This window comes from Rosa chinensis, chromosome 2 (genome assembly GCF_002994745.2).
Source record: "Rosa chinensis cultivar Old Blush chromosome 2, RchiOBHm-V2, whole genome shotgun sequence".
NCBI lineage: Eukaryota > Viridiplantae > Streptophyta > Magnoliopsida > Rosales > Rosaceae > Rosa > Rosa chinensis.
This window is the reverse complement of record NC_037089.1, coordinates 88,208,720-88,222,824: the sequence shown is the minus strand read 5'-3', so window position 1 is coordinate 88,222,824 and position 14,105 is coordinate 88,208,720. Positions and strand designations below refer to the sequence as shown.

Below are 14,105 nucleotides of genomic sequence, written 5' to 3'. Positions count from 1 at the left end.
GTTCAAGATCCGTTGTAAAATAGCTCATGTATAAGAAAGAGATAGTGGAACTTGCATTTGGATTACAAAGTTTGGTTCTCTATGGTTTCAGTAAGATACCAAAACCAATCTTGCAAAATGTATTTGATTCTTGCATCAGTAGTTAAAGCTTAAAAATTTTGGTAATATTTTTTGGCCTCTGGATATGACATGGTTCATATATAAACTTGAATTGGAAACTAGGATTGGTTGAGTTAATGGAAGAAAAATTTTATATCTTTGAAACAAAAAAGATAAAAAGAAGCTATTTTACACTGAGCATAGAGCTCATGTAACTGGTACACAGCAAGCATAGAGAGCCCTGGTTCGCACGCACCTACTTACTCTTCTTATTTTCAGAGTCTCTCCGATTTGCAGACTAACCTTTGTAATCGTTTAACAAAGTTTAGAGACAGCGGGAATGAAAAACCAAAATCTCGGCAGCCACAGCAAAGAAGGGATATAAATGAATGAAGAAGTGAATGAGGATTTCCAAGTGGAGGTTGTGTCTCATCATCAAACGCCAATATTCAGGTTCAAGTAAACCCAGCCAATATTCAGGTTCAAGTAAACCCAACCTCACAGCCTGGTTCAACAAATACGTGGACAAAGCCGATGTCTGTTCGTGGAACTCGGTTATTGCAGACTTGGCTCGGAGCGGTAACTCCGTCGAAGCCCTCCGAGCCTTTTCGTCAATGCGAAGGCTCTCGCTCACCCCCAACCGCTCCTCCTTTCCTTGCGCCATCAAATCCTGCTCGGCTCTGTTGGATCTTTACTCCGGCAGGCAAGCCCACCAGCAGGCCTTGGTTTTCGGCTTCGAGTCCGATCTTTTCGTCTCCTCTGCTCTCATTGACATGTACTGCAGGTGCGGTTTATTGAGGGACGCATGGAAGTTGTTCGACGAAATTCCTCGCAGAAATGTGGTCTCTTGGACGTCCATGATCACAGGCTGCTTGCTAAACGACCACACCCGCCAAGCCTTGTTGCTTTTTAAGGAGTTGTTGGTCGATGAATTTGACAATGAGGACGTTGCTTTAGATCCGGTTGTTCTGGTTTCGGTTTTGTCGGCTTGTTCTCGTGTTTCCAGCAAGGGACTTACCCAATGTGTTCATGGGTTGGTGATGACAAGGGGTTTTGATGAGGATTTAGGAGTTGGAAACACCTTGATGGATGCATACGCCAAGTGCGGTGAGCTCGGTCTGTCTAGGAAGGTGTTTGATGGAATGGCTCAAAGGGATTTGGTTTCTTGGAACTCCATGATTGCAATATATGCACAAAGTGGATTTTCTAATGAAGCATTGCATGTTTTCTATGGGATGGTGAAGGAGGGTGACTTACTCTACAATGCAGTGACATTGTCTGCCGTCTTGTTAGCCTGTGCGCACGCTGGGGCTCTGCTAGTGGGCCAATGCGTACATGATCAGGTATTTGAACTTTTGTTGCAGTATTGCAATTTTGCTCTGTATAATTCCTGATCATATCCCATCCAGGCGTTTATGTGAGAGTCACCTTTGTAAATAGTCGCATTCATATGCTTGGTGTGCTAGTCCATCATTTTTAGGTTAGGATCAGCAATCCACAGATTACTGGAAGCGTTGATCTTCTTGCCATTTAATGTATTGACAATCAGTCCTTGATCTTTTTCCTACAGGTTGTAAAAATGGGCTTGGAAGAGAATGTGATTGTGTCTACCTCTATTATTGACATGTATTGTAAGTGTGGAAGAGTTGACATGGCAAGGAAGGCATTTGATTGCATGAAGGAGAAGAATGTCAAGACCTGGACTGCTATGGTTGCAGGTTATGGAATGCATGGTCGGGCCAAGGAGGCTTTGGAAGTCTTCTACAAAATGATAAGCCATGGCATTAAGCCAAATTACATAACATTTGTGTCGCTTCTAAATGCTTGCAGCCATGCTGGTCTATTAGCAGAAGGATGGTATTGGTTTAATACCATGAACCATGAATTTGGTGTAAAACCTGGGATTGAGCACTATGGGTGCATGGTGGACCTTCTTGGGCGTGCCGGTGATCTCACTAAGGCTTATGATTTAATAAAAGGAATGACAATGAGGCCAGACTCTGTGGTCTGGGGTTCCTTTCTTGGGGCTTGTAGGATACACAAAAACGTGAAGCTTGCAGAGATTTCTGCTAGGAAACTGTTTGAGTTGGATCCAAATAATTGTGGGTACTACATCTTGCTTTCAAATATATATGCCGATGCTGGGAGATGGGAAGATGTTGAGAAGATGAGACTACTAATGAAGAATCGTGGACTGGCTAAACCGCCTGGATTCAGTGTGGTTGAACTGAAAGGTATGGTTCATTTATTTTTAGTTGGAGATAGGGAGCATCCTCAGCATAAAAAGATTTATGAGTATCTGGAAAAACTAACTATAAAGCTGCAAGAAGCTGGCTATGCACCTGATATGGCTTCAGTTCTTCACGACGTTGATGAGGAAGAGAAAGAAATGACCCTGAGAGTTCATAGTGAGAAGCTAGCTGTTGCCTTTGGAATCATGAATTCAGCACCTGGTACAACAATTCAGATCATCAAGAATCTTCGAGTATGTGCTGACTGTCACACTGTGATCAAGCTGATATCCAACGTTGTAAATCGGGAGATTGTAGTCAGAGATTCAAAACGGTTTCATCACTTCAGGGATGGGTTGTGTTCTTGTGGAGATTTTTGGTAATGGCTCCGTAAGTAAGAAGTTTGGATTGGTAGGCAAATTTGCCTTGACAGACAAGGTTACTGATATAGAGATGTTATGAATCATACTAAAGAAATTATTACAGTGTACTTTCTACCGCGGATTCTTTTGTTTGATCAAATATGCTTCAGAAGACGAGTTATGTTAAGCAATGAACCAAGTTCTGAATGTCTCTCTCAAGTTCTATGGAGTATACAGGTTCTAATTTTGCATCTTCAGTATGCTACAACTCGTCTTCCGTCGTCGGTGCTAATGGTTTGGATTCGCTTAACGAGAATCCAAATGTTGAGTTGATTGTACGGGAAAGGTTAGCGAGAATTATTATTTTATTAACCAAAAGTGGTATTAGCTAATTTCCAGCCCGCCAATATGAAGGAAATTGCCAAATTGGGCGATCACGTTTATTTTCAAGATACCATGTCTGGCATCCAGCTTATTACCCCATGGGTTGTTAGGTCTAAACTGTCAATTGAAAACTCAACGAGACATGCCATTTTCCTACCAATTTTTTTTTTTTTTTTTCCTGCCCGATACAAAGAATTGAAAGAAACAAACCTCATAGAGATTCAAGGCATGAAGCAGGGGTCATCAGTAATTGGTTTCCGAGATGAATTGAATTGACCAAAAATAAAATTGATATTGTTGACCGATTCAAAGCTCTCTGGTGTTGTTTGACCAAGAAGAAGCTCTCGGTCTCGGCTTTAGAATCCAAAAGAAAAGGAAGAAACCCTAGACGAGAGAACGGGCCGCCGGGCCCAATTAGGTGACTGAGTGAGAGTGGGAATAAAAAGAGTGGCGGAATCGTAATTAATGCGATCGAGAGGGGTCAAGGCGTATAATTGACGCGAGGGAGAGGGGGGTGTGGCCATTGGACCATAGCAAAAACCGGAATCACATTTCTCATCACAAAGCAGCATTTGGCAGCGAGAGGTTTGGGAGAGCAAAACCAAGCCCTCTCTCTCTCTCTCTCTCTCTTCATCGCTTCCATTCCTAATTCCCAAATCTCTCTCTCTCTCTCTCTCTCTCTTTGTCTCTGCTCGCCATGGATCTCACTGAGAAATCCTCCCGTCAGTCTCTGATCCCTAGCTTCCTCTACGGCTCCTCCTCCGCCAAAACTTTTGGGCTCGAGCAGATGCTTCACGCCAGCCCCAGGCCCAGCGCCGCCTTCAACACGAATGTGGAGGCAGTCTCGCAGGCCACGGGTTTGGTCATTCCGTCTCCGACGGAGCCTTCGAAGAAGATCGAGATGTACTCGCCTGCCTTCTATGCTGCTTGCACTGCAGGAGGAATCCTCAGCTGTGGTCTCACCCACATGGCCGTCACTCCTCTTGACCTCGTCAAGTGCAATATGCAGGTACAGATCTCTCAATCTTTCTGGCTTTGCTGTCCATCCCTAGATCTGTTTCAGATGTGTGTGGATTTCTCCCTATAGGTTGTACACATATGTAGGCCATAATTTTTAAATGTTCTGATTGGATCTTGATCTGAACAGGATCTAGCTTGGTTTCATTGGATTTATGCGCTTATCACGATTTTTCTTTTGAGAAAACTTTCATTTTGCCCTTTTAATTCATGGAAGCCTTTCTTACCTTACTAGATTGAGCCAACTCATACTGAATTTATTGTTTTCAATTCTGTATTTACCTCTCGTCCTGTGTATTTATTGTTTGATTTGATTAGGTTTTTCTTTTCATTAGTCATTTCTGACTACTCTGTCTTTTATCTCTATATATAGTGAGTGGGTGATGTAGATATTTACCTAACATTCCTTGTTGATTATTTTCAGATTGATCCTACAAAGTACAAAAGCATTTCTTCTGGTTTTGGAGTTCTGTTAAAGGAGCAGGGTGTTAGAGGATTCTTCAAGGGATGGGTGCCTACCCTCCTTGGTTACAGTGGTCAAGGTGCCTGCAAGTTCGGATTCTATGAGTTTTTCAAGAAGTACTACTCTGACCTTGCTGGACCAGAGTTTACTGCCAAGTACAAGACTTTGATCTACCTTGCTGGTTCTGCATCTGCTGAGGTGATTGCAGATATTGCCCTATGCCCCTTTGAGGCAGTGAAGGTCAGGGTACAAACTCAGCCTGGCTTTGCCAGGGGTTTGTCAGATGGACTTCCCAAGTTTATCAAATCTGAAGGCGCACTTGGGTATGTTTCTTACATTATTTGCGTGTGTATAAGCTGCATAACACACAAACATATGAAGATCACTTTATTTTATAATTACAAGCTCCTGTGAGTTTAATTTACATATGAATAATTTTCCATTGCAGGTTGTACAAGGGTATTGTTCCTCTATGGGGTCGCCAAATTCCATGTAAGTTGGCAACAATATATATAACTGCCATTCTGTAAACACAATTTGCATATTTTTGCTATTTGCATAGTAACAAAGTCGGTTCCTGGTAAACAGATGGGTCGTCATTTGAATAAAGAAATTTGTTACTTTTATTGCCCTGTTCAACAGTCTGAAGTTTGTATTTTCTGCTTTCATTCTTTTATTAGGTTCAGGTGGCTTCTTGTTTTCAATTTAATAATAAGATCCAAAGATTAAGTCCTTAAGGTTATTGAAAGTTTAATTCTAAGTTGGATGGTTGAAGATAACTTGAGCTGCCATTCAATGATGAATTAATAAGAGTTAACTGATTTAGTAGATCTGCTTGAAGCTATCAGTTGGTCCTGATTTACTTTGTAAAAGGCTGGCTAATTTTCAAACTTTTGTTTTCATCTGTTAGACATGTTCTGCAACTAGCTTGCTAAATGCAAAACAAAACAAAAAATCATCCAACTGTGGTTCTTGCTCCACTTTGCTTATACTTGAGCAAAATTTTACTTGTCATGATTACTGATCTACTTATTGTTTACCGCAGACACAATGATGAAGTTTGCATCCTTTGAGGCCATTGTGGAGAATATCTATAAATATGCCATCCCTACACCTAAAGATGAGTGCTCCAAAAGTTTGCAGCTGGGTGTGAGTTTTGCTGGTGGATATGTGGCTGGTGTTTTCTGTGCTATTGTGTCTCACCCTGCTGACAATCTTGTCTCTTTTCTCAACAATGCCAAAGGGGCAACTGTTGGTGATGTGAGTGTTATGGTCACTGTATCATTGTTGTTCTAGTACATAATCTTGTTAATTTTGTTTTGACTTTTTTATGTTTTTGGGTGTGCAGGCTGTGAAGAAGATTGGAGTGTTGGGTCTGTTTACCCGTGGGCTTCCCCTCCGTATTGTCATGATTGGAACTCTTACCGGAGCTCAGTGGGGTATCTACGATGCATTCAAAGTTTTTGTTGGACTGTAAGTCATATATCTTCCTGAATCCCTAGCTATAGCTTTCTGTGTTAGTTGTTTAATGAGCTGTTAACTCATGCACAAGTTTGGTATATTTTCAGGCCGACCACCGGTGGTGTCACTCCTCCTCCGGCTGCTGCAGCTGCTGCCTCAGAGCTTGCAAAGGTCTGAACTGCTGGATGAACTGCCATATTAGCTCTTTTTGTCCAAACTGAAAAAAAATTTGTCATAGGAATTAAATAAACATAGGATTGCTTGAATTGCTTCCAAGCAAGTGGGGAGTATTGTTTCTTTTGCATCCGGATCCTGTATCCAATTTTTCCATATTGACTAGTCTTGTTTTATGGGGATGGTTTTGCTCTCATCCTCCAAAAGACATCTTTGTAGTTAGATCAGGTGAATTTGAAGATTCTTACTAGGATTGAGGGTTCTCCCTTTTTGAGAATAGGCAATGAAAATAATGTTAGATTGGGCTTTTTCTTTGCCATCTGAAGCATGGGAACTATGCCTGGACACAATTTTTCCTGTCATTTGATATATATATATATATATATATATTTATATTTTTTGAAATAAGGGCTGTGCGGCTATTGGGCTTTTTCTTTGCCATCTGAAGCATGGGAACTATGCCTGGATACAATTTTTCCTGTCATTTGATATATATATATATATATATATATTTATATTTTTTGAAATAAGTGCCGCTATTCTCAAGCTTTAATTAATGAAATTGATGAATATATAGAGAGGGACATAGTGTCTAAATCCTATATTACAATAGACCACAAGAGGACCTGAATAATAATAGGAGTTTCTACAATTACCATGTATTTAAACATGCACCAAATGGCACTCTCAATCCCACTACATTTTCTGTCATTTGATATTGTTTCACATGAATTCCTCTAATTAGGCAACACTAATCTTTTTATCAATCTTGTGTTTGTTCCATGGAATGCATGCTAGGCCGTTAGTATAAAAGGCCATTGATGGAAACGTTCTACCAAAATGCAACACCAAAGCAAAACCAGCAGCTGCGGTCGTTAGTTATTTTCTTGTTAAAAGTTGCCTCTGCCCGCTGCTTTGGCAATTTTCGTAAAGCCTTACATGTGCAGATTAGAGATGGTAAATGGATCGCTAGGCAGAGAGCACGATTAAGGATGGGTCGGGTTGAGATATATTAGTCCATTGGCCAACCCGATCCAAACTTGGTCGTGCTTCTAATGTTCACTTGTCGAGGTATTGAGGTATTTTGGTGAATTTTAAAGCCTAAGACATGTTCACCAGTCTTGTGTGAATCCTAGTTACCTCATTTTTCCAAAAGATACGTTTTGACTCGCTTCAAATTTCTTCACATTTGAGCTAAAACTCCTTGCACACATGAATTTTAAGGCAAAATTCACTTTTTTAAATCTATCGTTTTTTTCATTCGTGAGAGTTTATATAGACCCCTTAACATTATAAGAACCTTTATAACATCATAAATTCGTGTGTTTTATGACTCCACCGAGGATTTAGTTCAAAATACTATGAATTTAGCCTTTTATCCAGCAATTCAAATCGATACTTTTCTATGTATTGAGTGAACTTTTAGGGCTGAGACATGTTTCAACAGTCTTATGTGAACCTCAGTAACCTGATTTCTTTCCAAAAGATTATGTTTTGATTCTGGCTTCAAATTTCGCCCCATTTGAGCAAAAACCATATCATATAGCACACGAGTTTTGGGGAAAATTACACTTACTAAACCTACTATATTTTCCATTCATGTGTGCTTATATAGATCCCTTAACATTATAGAAACCTACATAAATTCGTGTTCTTTATATTTTTTTTGAAGATCTAGCAATAAATTACTTACGAGTATTGGGTTTTATCAAGCAATTTAAATGTTAACTTGTCGTGGTATTTAGTGAATTCTGAAGAGGGGAAATCGGCCACATTAAAATTACCTTCTGGGGACATGTTTGGCCAGTCTAATAGAAATATTAGTCAGCTCAATTTTTTTTCAAAAGATTACGTTTTGAGTCTCACTTCAAATTTCGCCCCATTTGAGCCAAAACTCCATTTGCTACACGAATTTTGGGGAAAATTTCACTTTTTAAATCTACCATTTTTTTGATTCGTGAGTGTTTATATAGACCCTTTAACATTAGAACCTCTATAACATCATAAATTCGTGTGTTTTATGATTTCATTGAGGATTGACTTCAAAATACTTACGAATTTAGCCTTTTATCAAGCAAGTCAGATTATGTGAATCATAGTAACCTCATTTCTCCAAAAGATTACGTCTTGACTCTCGCTTCAAATTTCTCCCCATTTGAGACAAAACTCCTTGTAATATAAACACACAATTTTGGGGCAAATTTCACTTTTTGAATCTACCTTTTTTTCCCATTCGTGAGTGAACATTAGAAGAGCCTCTATCACATCATAAATGAGTGTCCTTTATAATTTTACTGAGGATCGAATTCAAAATACTTGAGAATGTACCCTTTTACAAGCAATTCAGTCATTGTGAGTGACATTTTTCCCTATGTATGTCTTGCTTCAGGACCTTCTGAACAGGAAAATTATCAGCAGGGGATATCTGAGGGGGACTGGATCAAGGATACGCCAGGGAGAAGCTGAGGAAGAATTTCCTAGCCACTTTGACTTTGAATTCTAAAAAGCTGAAAAGGTCTGATTATGGCAGACTCTTAGGGTATCCTTCTTTCAATGTAATGCGTAAAACCATGCCATCTTTATTTATTGGCATTGACGAGTCATCTTTACATTGTGAAACTTGTGTCTTGGCAAAAAGTCACAAAGGTTGTGAATCAGACGGTACACAACTTGGTTTTGGAAGATATGGCACTCAAAGTTGTAGAGCTGGTCATCTTTCACAATTTAACGCGCTGCTTGGGCTACAGCCAGACTTCCATTATGCTATGATCGAGCCAAAGAAATCGTAAGATACGGATAAGAGCTTACGCAGATCTCCCTATTACGGGGAAACCTACCGAAGAAAGAATGGGAAGAGGAAAATCAACGCTAGTTTATTCGCCGATGTTCCTCGCATCATCATTGTTGATTTATGATAGGTTCTAATTTCTAAATTTATTAGAAGAGCAATGCATTAATTATAGGGCAACATATCTAACATTACAACTTCACAATGTGGAAGATTAAAGACCAAGACAAGAATTGCTAGATTTTGCTCAAGTAATGACATTTTATGCCAACTCTGCTGTCAAGGGGATGAAGACTTAAACCACCTCTTCTTCTCTTGGGGAGCAAGAAACAACTACACTTTCAGACAAACAACTACTAAGGTAGTCCATGCTGCTGCTACTTCGGAAGCTGATTTTAGATGCAATAATCCTGCTAGCTATCCCAAAGCTCCAGTTCATTATGGTGCAATCAGGCGGAGCGCGCGCAACCCGCCCCCCCCCCCCCGGGGGGTGTCATAAAGATCAATTTTGATGGATTGGTTCTTAGTAACAAAATCGGAGACCATGATGCTTCTCCTATCTTTGCTGGCTCCAGAGCTATTGGTTACTCCTCTGTTCCCATTGCAGAAGGAAGTGCAGTAAGAGATGGTTTGTACCATGCCCTAATTCAAAACTTCAAGAAAGTCATTGTCGAAGGTGACTTGAAGCTGATCATTGATGCTATCAACAAAAAATGCAACACTCCATGGCGTCTCAAAACCCTCATCAAGGACATCCGATTCTTAGCCAGTCAATTTGAAGAAAGTTTCTTTCATCCACATTCCACGTGAAGCCAATTTTGTCACTGATGTCGTCGCCAACTATGCTCATTCCTCAAGAAACCCGACTACTTGGGTTAACAAGCTTCCGCTTTCAGCTCTTTCCACTTTCAATTTTGACTGCTTTAGATTTGATTGTATTAGGAGTTTTGTCTTGTAATTTTCGCTTCAACTTCACAAAACAACACCGACTCACAAAACAACTAAAATAGAACTACCATTTGAGCCCAAAATCGGGTACCGAATAAACAAAGTTCAATTGTTCTTGACGCCGAGTTGCCGTTCATGCCACCAACCTGAATGTATTGCCTTTTTTCCCAAAGCTTTGACATTCCTAATCATACTAATTCTGTAATGCAGAAAGAATTCTTAAAACTATTGGCCAAGGCCTGCATATTAGTTGGATCATAAGATTATTATACTTATCATTTAAACGGAACCTCGAGGTATTATTTGATCATATCAAATAAATATATAATAAGGTACAATGTATTTCAAGCTTTGTAGATACTGGTAAACAGAAACCCGAAAACAAACTAAAACTACAAATTTCGAGATGGTAGAACCTCCCATAAGTTTCACTCTTATAAAAACAGACATAAACGCTCATGGAAACTCCCGAAGCAGCACTTAGAAATAGTTAACAACGGCGACAGTTATTGATCCTAATGTACAAAGTATCCTTGAACCCGTCTGCACTATTATTTGCTGTCCAAAGGAATCCTCAGATTCAGAATTTGAAACTGAGACACTGCATCGTGCTGCGCCAGTCAAACAAGATTGATTGTAAATGAAACATATGGATGTGCATCAGCATCACCTGCTAGACCAGCCATCCCTCCCTCCACTTCATCTTCAGTTTTCCAGAAAGTACTGCATTCAAACATCAAATTAAAAACATCAGTAAGTTAAATGGGAAAATCATATCACGTAAAAAAAAGTTCTCTTAAGATAGTGACAAGGTTCTTGATGTTATCTGCACCAACACCAAGTGCATGACTCCCAGATCACAATTCATTAATGCAGATATACTAGTGTTCTACCCAAAGAGTTTAAGTCCCTCAGACAAACATAGCTTAAACACTTGCCTGTTAGAACTGTCGCACAGCCCCTCAAGGATTGATCGTACTTTCTTCTCACTTTTTGTAACTGGAGCTAAAACACATGCCTGAAATATCATTTCAGTATTGATTGGTGAGTCAAAAACAAGTGCTTGGTTGTAAAACAGTGATAGAAAAATGAACTAACAAGAGCTCATTTACCAAGAAAGATGGTGGTAAGCCATATCTCAGAATACTCTCAGCAAACACACGTACAGCACAAAAATGCATCCAGGAGCTGAACACCTGCAGGCAAAGAAAATATAAAATTTCCCATATGCATCATACCATAAGAGGATGTAATTAATGATTCCAACAAGAACAGTTGCCAAAAATTGAGCTACAGAGGCTACTTACATCAGGCCATATTTCAGTTTAAGATTACTCAAGAGACACCTTGATTAAACTCATTATGATCTCTACTAACATGTTCTTGCAGACCACATAATTTGACCATCACCATTACAGAATCCAAAAAATGACAATCACCTTTAACATTTTATCCAACAAGTATGCCAACCCTCTAAGATAACTTTTCCAATTATAAATTCTAAATCACATGCTTTACAAGTTTTAACTAACAAAGTTAAACAGGATAACACTTACCTCCCCATAACTGGTATAGCACCACTGCAAAAGCGAGCTTCTTAAATTTTCTTGGTCTTGTACCAATTTTTCCAACTCCTGCTTTCGACTTTCTTGTGCGTCAGAACTATATTCAAAATCACGAATCTGAACCACATGATAAAGTTACTCTAGTCAATCATAAGATTTCATGCAACTCAATTCTGGACACATGTCTTGTGACAATGCTAGTCTGCCAGTAAATTAATTACATAAAGCATAAGCAGAAGAGAAGATTCAAATTTCCATCTTTCATAGAAAAACAAAAGAGGATGCACAAAAAACTCACTTGGAATCCCTTTTCACGAGCGCTTGTTCTAAAATTATCTGCAACTCGACCAAACAGTGTTACACTGTAAAGAGCATATTCGTTATCTTCAAATAACTTCTTAGAGGACCTAGGGACCTGAAAAATGCTATTAAGATCAATGACTGAAGCAAGAAGCTCAACAAAACAAAGTGTTGTTATTTCAAAACTTTGAAAGGTATTGGATTGTCCAATCAACCATTTTCACCCTACAGCAACAACCTTGAGTAGGTAATGAAGTAGAAGGCTGTAAGGAGAAAATTATACCACATAACTAGTCAAGGTCTCATAGCTTGACAGCCAATCCTTCTGAGAGTACTTGGGAACAATTGCAAGGAGGGTCACCAGATGTTCCGAAACAACGATGTCCTCTGATTTCACTAAATTGGAAAGATCACGGACTGCTAAGCTAAAATAGGAGAGACATTGGTAAACAAAGAATCATAATAAAATAACCCAAATGATTGCAGTGATAGGATGTGAACAATGAAGTTGAACAATAATACCTTCCGCTCTGCTTTCGGTTGATAGCATTAAGTTGACTGCGAACATTGCTATACTCAGCTACCCGAACCTACGAAAGAGTCATAGGATATATAGTGATTTCTTTCTGGTAAGATCGAAAGATTAATTAAATAAACATATCCGGTTAAATTTAAGTATAATTATTTTGGCAACAAACTAAGAAAAAGAAAGCCTTTCAAAAACGATGCTGTAGGGACGGCTGCAAGGACTAGGCTGACTGCCATGGACAATGGGAGTAAGTTTCCTCAACAACTTAAATAATGGTTATTTCAATCGGTAGTCCAACAGTTTGCTAAATATTCATGAATCTACTTTCATTTGGCACCCCTCTTTGTTACCTCCAGTTGCAACACATTTAAACCAGTCTTCTTTCGAAACATGATTAAATGACTAAAAAAGCTGGAGAATAATCAACTGACATAGTATCATAGGTGATTGAGTTTTCTTTCAAGGCAATGCTAACAAACTGCGGGAGGGACATGGGAACGTAAATAAAGGGGATCCTATCAACTTGTTCCGACCTAGGATAATAAGCTCATGGGCTTAGTCTTACTTCACCGGGGATCCTATCAACTTGTTCCAACCTAGGATAATAAGTTCATGGGCTTAGTCTTACTTCACCGTCGATACATAATGTCTTAAAAAAAAAAACTATATAAATAATGGAAACAGCAACCCTAGTCGCCATCTTGATGAAATTCTCGATTGAAGTTCAGCAGATATCTGTTTTAATTCCTCATTAAGTCCTATATGCTATTATTTGTACTTGTCATAACAACAATAACAGCTTAGCTCCTCAGATCAGAACAAAGACGATGACCAAAATGACCCAAACCCCAATGTAAATGAAAATTGGTAAAAAGCATTACCTTGAGATCATCCTCGATCTTTGCAACTTGACCATGAATGCTGTCGATGACCTCCTTCAAAGGAGACATTGTCGGGAACTTAGCTTCATCCCAAACGAACCTAGCATGAAAACAAAAACAAAAAAAAACTCAAAATTCCAGTAGGTAAACAGAGACATTATCGAAAAGCTGATGATAAGTGATCTCAGAAATACCTAGTGAGGTATGAATCCACTGGAACTCCATCCACGGTGAGAGAGCTGCTCACGACTCCAGAAACCCTCTCTAGCTCCTCGATCTGGCGCCGGATCTTGTGAGAAACACCCTCTACGAAGTTGTTGGACTGCAAATTGCGGAATTGCAGTGTCAATTAACAGATCGAATAAACAAAATTGCAATCGAAATTGCCATCCAAAAGATTCAATTCGCATGCATTCAACAATAATGTCTCACAAAAACAAAATTGAAAATAGAGAGGCTGCAATTGGGAGAAGGAATACCTTTAAGAGATCGTCGCTGAGGGAGAGAAGAGAATCGAGGGTTCCGACGCGGAGATTGGGAATATTGAACTGCAAAATAAAGAAGCAAGAAGAGAGCGAGCGATTGAGAGAGAGAAAACAAACGAGGAACATGAGTAGTCAGATCTTGGAGAAAACAAAGAAAGAAAGAAAGAAAAGAGTGACTAGTTACTCTGTAGAGGGGAGTGTCGAAGGAATGCTTGGAGATTTGATCCTGGAGGCGGTTCCATAAAGACGACGCCGAGTTTTGGACAGGCAGAGACACCACCCAGTACCTGCTCGCCATTTTTTCACTTCCTTTCCTTCCTCTTCCTCTTCTTACTCAAACTCCTCTCTATATTTTTGTTCCAATATTTTACTAACTCCTATTATTATCGAGGTCTATATATATATATATAATTAACAT

At 39.3% G+C, this 14,105-nt stretch overlaps 3 protein-coding genes across 3 annotated transcripts; 2 read left to right on the top strand and 1 right to left on the bottom strand.

Moving 5' to 3' along the window:
• Window positions 1-9: 9 nt before the first annotated feature.
• Window positions 10-3,734, top strand: LOC112187293 (pentatricopeptide repeat-containing protein At3g26782, mitochondrial). Its single transcript, XM_024326036.2, has 2 exons — window positions 10-1,442; window positions 1,670-3,734. Exons 1-2 carry the CDS (start codon window positions 501-503, stop codon window positions 2,711-2,713), a joined length of 1,986 nt encoding a protein of 661 aa, XP_024181804.1. The 5' UTR covers window positions 10-500; the 3' UTR covers window positions 2,714-3,734.
• Window positions 3,623-6,498, top strand: LOC112187296 (mitochondrial phosphate carrier protein 3, mitochondrial). Its single transcript, XM_024326039.2, has 6 exons — window positions 3,623-4,085; window positions 4,518-4,879; window positions 5,005-5,048; window positions 5,602-5,816; window positions 5,905-6,029; window positions 6,125-6,498. Exons 1-6 carry the CDS (start codon window positions 3,774-3,776, stop codon window positions 6,192-6,194), a joined length of 1,128 nt encoding a protein of 375 aa, XP_024181807.1. The 5' UTR covers window positions 3,623-3,773; the 3' UTR covers window positions 6,195-6,498.
• A 3,707-nt stretch (window positions 6,499-10,205) lies between these two features.
• On the bottom strand, window positions 10,206-14,060 carry LOC112187295 (V-type proton ATPase subunit C). Its single transcript, XM_024326038.2, has 11 exons — window positions 13,872-14,060; window positions 13,682-13,750; window positions 13,397-13,524; window positions 13,203-13,302; window positions 12,315-12,382; window positions 12,076-12,217; window positions 11,791-11,907; window positions 11,484-11,609; window positions 11,040-11,123; window positions 10,866-10,945; window positions 10,206-10,650 (listed from the first exon to the last, which is right to left on the bottom strand). Exons 1-11 carry the CDS (start codon window positions 13,983-13,985, stop codon window positions 10,548-10,550), a joined length of 1,131 nt encoding a protein of 376 aa, XP_024181806.1. The 5' UTR covers window positions 13,986-14,060; the 3' UTR covers window positions 10,206-10,547.
• Window positions 14,061-14,105: the final 45 nt, after the last annotated feature.